Source organism: Bos javanicus, chromosome Y (assembly GCF_032452875.1).
Source record: "Bos javanicus breed banteng chromosome Y, ARS-OSU_banteng_1.0, whole genome shotgun sequence".
NCBI lineage: Eukaryota > Metazoa > Chordata > Mammalia > Artiodactyla > Bovidae > Bos > Bos javanicus.
In genome coordinates, this window is record NC_083898.1 from 1,158,384 (window position 1) to 1,170,394 (window position 12,011).

The 12,011-nt window shown below is 35.8% G+C and overlaps 1 protein-coding gene across 1 annotated transcript in view; it reads right to left on the reverse strand.

Annotated features, from left to right (window-relative positions):
* Nucleotides 1–323: 323 nt before the first annotated feature.
* The window catches only part of LOC133243842 (zinc finger Y-chromosomal protein), a 73,253-nt gene continuing 61,565 nt past the window's right edge, over nucleotides 324–12,011 (reverse strand). The window contains exons 4-8 of the mRNA XM_061410565.1: nucleotides 6,512–6,661; nucleotides 5,960–6,103; nucleotides 5,434–5,589; nucleotides 4,609–4,749; nucleotides 324–3,826 (exon numbers count right to left, since the gene is read on the reverse strand). Of these exons, the coding sequence (XP_061266549.1) occupies nucleotides 2,643–3,826; nucleotides 4,609–4,749; nucleotides 5,434–5,589; nucleotides 5,960–6,103; nucleotides 6,512–6,661 (1,775 nt within the window). The 3' untranslated portion in view covers nucleotides 324–2,642. The remainder of the gene's footprint in view (nucleotides 3,827–4,608; nucleotides 4,750–5,433; nucleotides 5,590–5,959; nucleotides 6,104–6,511; nucleotides 6,662–12,011) is intronic.

The window sequence follows — 12,011 nt, forward strand, 5'->3', positions numbered from 1 at the left end:
TAAAACAATTTTATAAAAGGGAAACCTCAGAATTTGGAAATGCTGAAAAAACAAATCTTTTCAAAAAAAATTTTTTTTCAAACACATGATAATTAATAGGATTCAACAATCAACTAAAGTATTACCTGCAAATTCACAGGAAACATTTCTAACCAAGTCAAAAAAGGAAGGGCAACTAAGTATTTTGAACACATTCCACTGCCACACAGAGAATTTAAAAATCCACAAAAAACAGTCCACTGTTTTATGTTAGATTTAACAAAACTGTATTTTTCCCCCCTTAAAGAAGTATTACTTTGTACTGGTAACAGACTAAACACTGATTATCAGGAAAATAAGTCTGATTTTTATTTTTGCATGTTACTCTCAAGTACACATTTATAATAGTGTCACATTTCTCTGTATGAATTTCTTAAGTATTTTACAATGTACAGAGGAAGGAACATACAATATTTAACAGGTTATTTCAACAAATAACTTATGTTTTCTAAAAACTGGTACCTCTTTAAAACATTAAATTGAAACATCCTTTTTTTTTTTAGCTTTGCTAATCAAGTTGTTTTAATGATTAAAACAACTTCAAAAATATCAGCACATAACAGTATAATTTAGTTTTTTCTTTATGAAGACAAATATTTAACCGTATTTACTTGACCAAATCCTTAAATACCTTTTGAAGGTTTCAATATTGTGCTTAAAAACAACTGTGACTCCAGAATATGTGAGAAATATGTAAAGTTCTGTGTTCTTTATCCTTCAGTGTATTCTTTAAAATATAAATAGCTATTTATCTGTATTAATTTTACAGAATGTTCTAAAATTCATAAATGTAAACTTTCATTAAACATTTTCTGTTACTTTAGGAATTAACAAATTCAAGGGAGATTTAAAAGATTCTTACACACATGAACAGTTTCCCAGAACAGAACAATAGATGGATACTAAAATAGGTGAGGACATACATGGAGGCCAAGAAGGAAGAGGTTCCAAAATCCATCCTGTGACTGTGGCTGGCATTAAGTTTAAATTCCTATGTACCTAAAACACTTGATTTAGAATGAGAATAAATTAACCTAGCCTTGAGTGGCTGTCAATAAACCCAAACAATTTGATTTCTAACCCTATTAATGTAACTTTTGAACATGAATATTAATGGCACAGAGAAAGGCAGAAGGTGAAACTTTTATAGGAGTAGAAGAAAGCACCATATGATGAAGTTTTAAGGTACTTAGCCTAATAAAAATTTCTAATCTCCCCTACTGTGCCAGTATATATGTGCCAGTAGCTAATTTAAGCACTAAAACACTAAAAAGCATTTAACTGTGGTATAAAATTTGTATTAACCAAATTGTAATTAACTTTGGATTCATTTTATATGTTAAAATGTCAACACTTGTCAAGTTTAATTTGCAGTAGTCTTCAGTATACAGAGCTACTCTTTTGTTACACTACCATCTTATTCGCTGAGACGACAGTTTCTTTAAAAGCTTCTCAGTCAGAACTGAGAGACAAATGTCTTGATACTCCATTAGCTTTTCAGAAATTTTCTAAGGTATAAAAGATAAAGCTGTTATGTAAGCATTGTATCTAGAAATTACTTTTCTTTTCCAATTACCAAAGATGGTTATCGTAACTTTTTATAAATATACTAATGTCATTTTTTCCCCTAGTTCTTCAGCTAAATTGCAACCTTTGAATTACAAGCTGGGGAAAATGCTCCTTCATATACCCTGGATCTTCCAGGTTATAGTACCTTTAATTCTTCCCATTATAGACTTAAAATTTGGGATTGGGTGTGTACGTACATAAAGCAAGCAACAAAAAGGTACACACAAAATTTGGGGGTACCTTACACAACCAATTGTGCAATCTATGAGCCACATACATCTGAAAAAATTTCAACTTAGTTCACTTCTCATCTGCAAACACAATTATTCCAAAACAAAGGAGTACAGACAAAAGAATAAAAAACAGGAAAAACAAAACCTTTCAATATGACTTTCTAAAAGCATGCTATCCTGGCAAAAAAACCCACAACACTACAAAGAGGGTAAAACGAAGCACACTTTTTCTGTTAAACAGAATGAAAATTAAACACAAACCTAGCCAATATTCTATATTCAGCAAATGTAGAGTTTCAAGTGGGAAGTTTCATGGTTATGTGACCTGAAAATGTTAAGCCAGACAAGGAAATGACTTTCATGTTGTAATTTAGACCTGACAGTAAAATCTCTCATTGACATTAGCAGATGTTTCTGTTTAATGCTAAAATTTGTGTGGGAAAATGAGAAAATAATTACTTTTAGAGTTACCAATACTATGTTTTTTTAAATCTTTACATGGTCTTAGAAGAGTACCATACAGGTGAATAAAAACTTAAATAGTAAAACTTTTAAGACTGAAAAATTCAATATAGACTCAGAGATTATTAAAAACAAAATTTTGGTTGCTACTTTTCCTCATTTAAACTGAAGAGGATGCAGAACACTCTACTGAGTAAAATGAAAAGTGAAGAAATAATCCTACCTGTACACAGTATAAATCAATATACAGTACTGTATGTGAATAAGATTGACTAGCTTTAAAATGAAATTTCTCCTTTCAAGCCCAATATCTTCTCAAAGACTGTAGAAGTATTGTTGTTAGGGCAGGCCAACTTCTTTATGATGTCGTGTTATATGCTGGTTCTTTTCTGAAGGTCTTCGGAACCCTTTCTTGCAGTACTCACAACGGTGAGGATAGTCTTTTGTATGAATGGAAATAACATGCCGTTTAAAGCCTGAGGCATCTGTAGTGCTATATTCACAGTACTCACACTGATACACTTTCCTGCCACTGTGTGTCTTCATATGCTTTTTAAGCTCATTCTGTTGCCTAAATCCCTTTTTACATCTCTTACACCTAAACGGAAGATCTTTCGTGTGAACTGAGAGAATATGGCGACTTAGAACAAATGGATCTGCAATCTTAAAGTCACAATGTCTACACTGGTGCATTTTTTTACCCTTGTGGGCAGCCACATGCTTCTTGAGTTCTGATGGCCTGTGAAAGCCTTTATCACACATGTCACACTTATGGGGGTAGTCCTTTGTGTGAACTGAAATTATGTGACGTTTCAAATCACTAGAGTTTGAACTCTTGTGGTCACAATGCAAGCACTGGTGTGTTTTGCTTTCTTGGTGGATAAGAGCATGTTGCTGAACCTCTTTGGTATCTGAGAAAGTCAGAAGACAAATGTCACACTTGAAAGACATTTCTTTACTATGCTTAGTTTTCACATGCGTCTTCAAATTAGAAGAGTCTGCAGACCTATATTCGCAGTACTGGCATTGGTACGGTTTCTCTCCAGTATGGATTCGCATGTGCTTTTTGAGCTCTGATGGGTGACGAAAACCTTTACCACACTCTACACATATATGGGGAAAGTTCTTGCTGTGGACTGCCAAAAGGTGGCGATTTAATAACCCTTGTTCAGCTGTCTCATACTCACAGAATTTACATTTATGCATTTTGCTGGCTCCTTTTTCCTTATGCACCATTTTGTGAGTGAACAAAGCCCCAGCATGGGAGAAATGCTTCCCACAGTCATCACATTCGATGGCCTTCTCTGACTTGCTGGTAAGCTTGTGGCTCTCCAGGTGATTGTGTAAACTTATCTTCTTATTGGTAGTGTAATCACAATCAGTACAGCGGTACTTCTTTTTGGTAAGGTGTTCAGGATGGTTTTTCATGTGCCTTTTCAAAAAACCTCTCGACTTAAATTTTTTCCCACAAATCATACAAGGATAGACAGTCAAGGGATGTCCATCAGGACCAATAATTATTGCTAAGAAAGGAAAAGAAAGGAGCATAAGTGATCCAATGAAGTTCAGTTGTCGTCTCTTCAAGCATATAAAGTGAGTTCTGAACACATTTACAAGTACTCTTTCTTATATATTACACTTTTCAACAAAAAACAGTTACCATAGTAATAAAGTGAATTTGGTCCAGAAAACTCATAATGACTGTACCAATTAAAATATAATTAAAAGATAATAAAAACCCAATTAAAATATATGAAGCAGCAAAAACTGAAAGCCGTATTTGCTTAGATATCTGGGGAAAACATTCATAAAGCTCAACCATTTTGGTTTTATGTCAATTGTCAAATTTATATTAATTGAGTAAACTACAATCACAGCCATAAAAAATTCTAATGTGCAAATCACTAGACAAGCTATACAGAAAAGAAATATATTCAATTAACAGCTGTAGTATTTGTCCTGCTCCTCTGTCAAAGTGCCTGCTTCATGCTGACACAAAAAGACTTTAAATTTTTTCATTTAAAGTTAACCAACCTAACATTTTAGTGATTTACTTGCATTTCCAATAATGTAACCTGATAGTTTTCAATGTTTTTCCTGAATTATATCCTGATTCGAAACTGTTTCTTTTTATGAAAGGAAATCATTCATGAATATCACTTAATTCTTAAAAACTGTATTTTCAAATTCAGTGCAAGTATTCTAGCAACTAAAATGCCATCACAACACCTTTACGGAATATATACTGGAATTTCCTCTGAGATCTCGCAAAGCATGCTGTGTTGTGGAACTCATGTGCCCTCACCTGTTTGGTACTGCCTGGAATCAGGTCTTCTCCTTTTCTTTGGTTTATGTTTAGTCAGTCTGCCAAGTCCAGCAGACTCATCTATGTGCAAGAGAGCACTTGCAGTGCCACTCCGATTTTCAATTCCATCAGAATTATTACCTAACAATGTGCAGTAAAAAACAAAATTATACAGTATTATAAATTATAAAGAATTAGGGACTCTTTATTAATGACAACAATGTAAAGCCATGATACTCATGAATGAGAGAAATTGCCTATCTAGGTATAAACATTGGGCACATTTATATAAGATGAAAGGGAATGCCTAGCTTCCAAATACAGCATCATTTTCCCCCACTAACTCTCATTCTCACTCAAACAAGCTACACATTAAAGATGAAAAAGTTTGAGCCTGAAATCTACATGCATGTATGCTCAGCCATGTCTGACTCTGTGACCCCATAGACTGTAGCCCGCCAGGCTCCTCTGTCCATGGGATTTCCCAGACAAGAAAACTGGAGTGGGTAGCCATGCCCTCCTCCAGGGTATCTTTCCAACCAAAGGATCAAACCCAAGTCTCCTTCACTTGGCAGATGGATTCTTTACCACTGAGCCACCTGAGATGCCCTCTGGAAGTCTTCATACTTCTTAAAAAACATAAGCATAAAGAAAGTTCCTATTAAAGTTAAAGACAAATGATAGACTATTATCATTTTTCTCGGTTTTTACTTAAATCAGTTCATTAGTATTCATATTTCTGAAACCTAAGACAACAAAACCTATTTTTAAATTTTCAAATCATGTTCAAGAACCATACAATCCTAAAGCTGCAATGTGACTTACCGTAAGCTGCTGCCCATGCTATTGGCATGAAGGTTTTGATTTCACTGTCATCCATTTCCTGTTCATGAACAGTGGTAGCAGCTGCTGCAGCAACAGCAGCATCTTCCTCTCCTACAATCACTTCCATATAAACTTCATCTGCAATTTCAGCAACATCTGAGTACAAAATTAACAGAACCACTTCTGTGACCAAGTTTACAGACCAGATAGGAAAAATATTTTTATTTGAATTCTGTTAACAAACAGAAAGTTCAAGTGTTACATACCTAGAATACTACTTTCATATAGTAAATACACTATAAACATTTATTCAATGAATTATTTTCTTGGTTTTCACCATAATTTGTTTATAAAATGGTATCTTGAGTAAACACCAAGAATCACTGATATTTTTCTTTGCACTATGGCAGTACAATAATGTCTGCCATAGTACGACTTTTTTTTCCTTCAAATAGTGGTACAGTTTTAAAAATTTAAAGCATAAAGAAACATAAAACGCTCTCCCACAAAAAGGCCACCTACTTACTTAAATCTTCATCTTCTTGTTGAGAGTCATTGACAGTCATATAAACCATCTTTTCCCTTGGCATACGAATACTGTTATTCTGATCAAGGAGTTCAACTCCATGATCATTCTCAGGCTCACTCTCCACAATGTCGACAGTCCCACCTATGAGGGAAGATGACAATTCCAAGTATTTATGTGAAAACTTCATTTCCTCCTGTTTCATCTTAATAAGCAATTAGCTTTTTCAATATTTTGTATTAATACAATAAAAACCTGTTTTAAAAGTTATCTTCAGAAACGATTACAAGTATTTTCAGTCTAAAACACCCTAAAGTAATTAGGTTAAAGTGTTTGATGGGGATATTCCCATGTTTAGCAGGGGAAAAGAATCTCTCTGCCACTGCAGGAGAGGCAGGAGATGCAGGTTTGATCCCTGGGTTGGGAAGATACCCTGGGGAAGGAAATGGCAACCCACTCCAGTATTCTTGCCTAGAAAATCCCCTGGACAGACAGAGAGTTGGACACAAGTGAGCACAAAGCACACATAATGTGCTCAAGGTTTCTCCTTACCTAAGTCATCCTCTCCAGGGTCAGCTTTAAAAATATACACCTTGATGACTTCAGGGCAAGTGCCATCCACCTTACAAGGATCAATTTCCGACTCTCTGTCTATGGTCATACCAGCGGAACAGTCCTGTTCCATTTTGCCATCATCATCCACTAAAAAGGCAGGGAAGACATAATTACTAACAGCAGAAACTTAAATATTACCATTTTCAAAATTTCTTTTTTTCCAAATATAATCTCTACATTGATTCATGTAAAACTCAATGATTCTACCAAGAAAGTAGATGATTCAATGAATAAATCTTGAAAGTTTTCTAAAATTTTGAAAATTCTGCAAGCTATTTAGGTAAAATACTTAAAAGTAAAATGCCGATAATTTAGGAAACTAACAAAAGTAATGAAATAATGTATTTTACCTTTGGATACACATATCAGTAAGGTTAAAAGCATTTTATAATCTCAAAGATCCTGTGGAAAATGTCCTACTAGAAAAATTAGCAAGTAATAGCCTTAATATAAAGGTTTTTTATTGGTGTTACCTCATGTTTACTACTCCTGAATACTGTTTGGTTATATTAGTTTGTATTAGAATTATATGTATTTTTTAAAAATCAGAGTATCATTTTCAAAAAAGCGTATTGCACTGGTCAGTATAAACATCAAACTGTTTCATGTAAAACTATATACTCACAGACATGGTATGTACATGCATATAATACATACAAACACACATACTTCAGTTTTGTAAAAAGTAGTAAGTCTGGGTCACTGCTTGAGAATGCAGTAAATCCATACTTCAACATACTTTTATAAACCCTAAAGAAGGTTAGGTTTTTTGCAAAAAAGACAAACAACTCTTTCCTATCAATTGACACTCACATGATTTCTAATAATAGAGACTTGAAAATAAAGAACAAATACTTCCTATTTTGAACTTTGTACCAGAAGAAAAAAAATAAGTGGCAGCATTATGCTTAAGGTTTGGGAACTTAAAAATCTCTAAAAGAAACATATTTTGGATAAAAATAATATGAAAAATATAATTCCCAAATCATGTAACCTTTCATACTGTGCTACCTGTGGCACAAAGGAAACTTTGTCGAAGACTGATAAAAACCAAGCCAGTATAATTCAATTCATCATCAACATGTGCATTAAGCAAAGACTAAAGGAGTCTCCTCTCTGCTTTGGCCACTAACTCATCTATCTTGCAGAGCTGCACAGAGAAGCAGAACCAAAGCCCAGAAAAAGAATGTGATAATGCTAATAACATACCTACCATTTATTAAGTGATTACCTATCCCCAATCACTGGATACTTAGCAAGGAGATTTTAAAGTACTGTCAACATTTTAAAGGAGAGGAAAGATGTTTATGCAAGTTGAATGACTTATTTGAGGTCACATAGCTAATGATCTAAACAAAGCATGTGTGTTCAGTCATGTCCAACTCCTTGCAACCCCCTGGGCTGTAAGCATCCCATCAGGTTTCTCTGTCTATGGGATTCTCCAGGCAAGAATACTGGAGTGGCTCACCATGTCCTCCTTCAGGGGATCTTCCTGACCCAGGGACTGAACCCAATCCTTGTGTCTCCTGCACTGGCAGGATCATTCTTTACTACTAGCACCACCTGGGAAGCCCTAAGCCAGAATACAAAACTTGACCCATGTGACTCCCAACTGCTGCTGCTGCTAAGTTGCTTCAGTCGTGTCCGACTCTGTGCGACCCCATAGAAGGCAGGCCACCAGGCTCCCCGTCCCTGGGATTCTCCAGGCAAGAACACTGGAGTGGGTTGCCATGCCATTTCCTTCTCTAATGCATCAAAGGGAAAAGGGAAAATGAAGTCGCTCAGTCATGTGCAACTCTTAGCAACCACATGGACTGCAGCCTACCAGACTCCTTCTGCCTGGGATTTTCCAGGCAAGAGTACTGGAGTGGGTTGCCAGTGCCTTCTCCAACTAACATTCTTCAACTTTCAGTATTTTAAGAATATTTTCTCTGATATTTAAGGTGACTTTCTGGAAAAGCCAGTAATCAATATATTTAACCAAAGATGGCTTCTCTGAAAACTGATCAGTTGAATATGTTTATGACTCAAGTACAACTCACCTAAGGCTGTGGTGATGGTTTTGACTATGTAATTTTTTATGCCTTAAATTCTTAACAATGGTTTACAAAGAATTTAGAGTTTGCTATCTTTAAAATACTTCTCCAAATCCCCCATCATCTCCCTTAAAAGATCAAAAAATTACCTCTGTTTAAACAAATTCTTACATAGAAGTGCAGAATATTCTTCTGTAGAATATTCAGATAAATTTGGTATTACACTCATGAAAAATGGACACTTTAGTTTCTTTCTTACTACAAGTAAACACTATCACCTCCCCTAAGAAATTACTTCATAAAACTGCTTTCAAACAGCATTCTGAAATCTTACGGAAGTGTAAATCCTTCTATAACCCATACGATAACACAACACCCAAACAAAGTCAAGAATAACAACTACATTGGCCTACAGTAACTCAGAGGTCACTGATGTTCTTGATGAAAAGAGTTTTAGTGAATGCTGTGAGGGTCAGACTGTAGCAGGTTGAGAATCTGATGTAAGATGTAAATTTAAGGTTGAGTTTAAAAAAGGAAGACAAAGGAGCAGTAATCCAAAAGGACTGCAAAATCAAAGTGATTACTATCTAACTGATAAAAAAGTATTTCAGCATGTTCAAAGTCTGTGGATAATAAAGAAAATGAGATTCTGGAATTAGAAGACTGTAAACTGCTAAATCAGATCTTGGAAGGAAAGAGAGACCAGAAACAAAGATCAAGAAAATTTCTGTATACTGGAGGATGTACATTATTTGAGTCCTGGAAGTAAACAGCAAAGAAAGGTAGGTACATTATTTGGGGGCAGAGGGCTGGACAGTAGTGAGAAATGTAGAAAGCAAGAAAAAAAAGAAGTCCTGACTTGTGGTTTCAAGCACATATACACAAGAGGAGGCAAGGACTCAAGTTTAAAAGTAAGAGACTGGTAGACTGGGATTAAGAACTTGATGACTGAGGGAGAATACGTTGGTAGACGAAGAGTTTAATGATACCAAAATTCAAAAAGCCCAGCTTGTTGAACTCTTGCCAATTATTAATAAATACACATACACACCCACTCCTCCTTCCCTGAACTGTGAGTTTATCTAAAACGTCTTGACAATGTTTAAATAAATACAGCTTGTGAGGACAAAAAGGCATGGTGTCCTTAACTCTGGGTCTGATATGTACATAGCCTTTTTTTTTTCAAACCTGAATATTTTTGCATGACTACGTATCAAACTACTATGATATATCAGACCTGATTATTTCCCTTAAAGTGACTTGGGTGTATCAAACTAAGACAGCATTAGAGGGTGAAGATCTCAGCAAAGGAGGCAGGAGAATCCAGAATAAATCTGTAATCCTTTGGAGAACCAAACAATAAGAACCTTAATTATAGATGAAGCTGGCGTCTTTGGGCAAATCTGAAAAAAAATGATTCTAAGTGTGAGTGAAGGCTGCTCAACTGTGTCCAACTCTTTGCAACCCCATGGAATAGAGTCCATGGAATTATTAAGGCCAGAATATTGAAATGTGCACCTGTTCTCTTCTCCAGGGGCTCTTCCTAACCCAGGGATCAAACCCAGATCTCCCACACTGCAGGTGGACTCTATTGTCTGAGCCACCAGGGAAGCCCAATAATACTGGAGTAGGTAGCCTATCCCTTCTCCATGGATCTTTTCAACTCAGGAATCTAACTGGACTCTCCTGCACTGCAGGCAGATTCTTTACCAGCTGAGATAACAGTGAGGCCAGGTACTGAAAAATCTAATGTTCGGTGTCTGTAAGAAAATACTAGATTATTTTACAAGTGGTAGTTTGTAGGGAATCATAAAACTCTTGAGGGCTGGGAAATTCAATAATTTTCAAATTGCAAAATATCACATATTTACCTGTAGCTTGTAGAAGATTCTTCTAGTTGTGTCTATGGTTTTAAAAATATGCAATAAAGGGAGTTTCCTAGTGGTCAAGCAGTTAAAAATTCCAGGCCTTCACTGCTTGGGCCTTGGCTCAATCTCTGGCCAGGGAACTGAGATCCTCCAAGTCTTGTGGTGTGGCCATAAAAACAAACAAACAAATGAAAAAACCACAGCAGAGCTTTTCCTCTGCACCAAATTAAAAAAATAAAAATTTAAAAATATAGGTGTCCTGTTACTAAAGCCTGCATAAAATTGAATCATCTAACAAGAAAGAAAAAGAGCTTTCAAATAAGGCTGCTCCAAACAACAAGTGAAATTTCTGGAAATTAGGACTGCTTCTAATCAGAGCTACCTTCTACACATAGCATTTTATAATATCTTCGGCAGTTATAAACATTTTGTCTCCCTTCTCACAGATCAAGAAATGAAAGTTTTGGGGTGGCATGTTAATTGCCAAAAGTAGGTGAGCTTACTAAGTAAAAGGTGATGGAGAAGGAATGAGAAAGATGTCTTCAAGAACTGTTTCATTTCATTTTTCACCAGGTTATGTTATCTTACTTCTCTAAACTTCTGGAAAAAATTATTTATGATTTTACATGGAAAAAAATGGTATCAAATTTGCACTGGTACTGCACTTTTTCTAAACTAACCTCATAAACTGAGGTATCTTTTACCATCTGTTATGATATGTTAAAATATAAAATGCAAATATATGGCTTATCTCTCCATTTATTTAAACTGCCTAATCTTTCAAGATAAGGTCATCATTAAAATTGATCAATCACTGCTCAGATCCCAGGAACCTAATGATTATCTACTGGATCTTCCCTCTCCAAGGCTTCCCACCTATTGCCCCGACACTGCTATCAATTTACCTTCCTAAAAACATCCCTGTTCTCCTTTTCTACCAAGTAAAATAGAAATAAGGCTTCTCCATCAGCTCAGGAGTTAAGGAATAAGCCTATAGAAGATCCAGGTTTGATCCCTGGGTAGTGAGGATCCCCTAAAGAAGGAAATGGCAACCCACTCCAGTATTCTTGTCTGGGAAAACTCACATATAAACAAGCCTGGTGGGCTACAGTCCATGGAGTCACAAAGAGCCAGACACAACTGAGCACACACACAGCAATGACTCGTAAATGGGCTTCCCAAGTGGCTCAGATGGTAAAGAATTCATCTGCCGATGCAAGAGACCCAGGTTTGATCACAAGGTTGGGAAGATCCTGTGGAAAAGGAAATGGTAATCCACTCCATTATTCTTGCCTCAGAAAATTCCATGGACAGAGGAGCCTGACTGACTTCTTCTGTGGCTGAGGTCACACACAAGTCAGACACAACTTAGTGACTACTTAATGACTACTACTAACAACAACGACTAACGACGTTGATCTCCTAGATGCTTACTTTTTCCTTTGCTGAAATATCCACTCAAGTTCTTTGCCATTTTCAAAATTAGGTTGTCTTTTCCTTACTGAATTGCAAAACTTTAATATTCTGGTTACT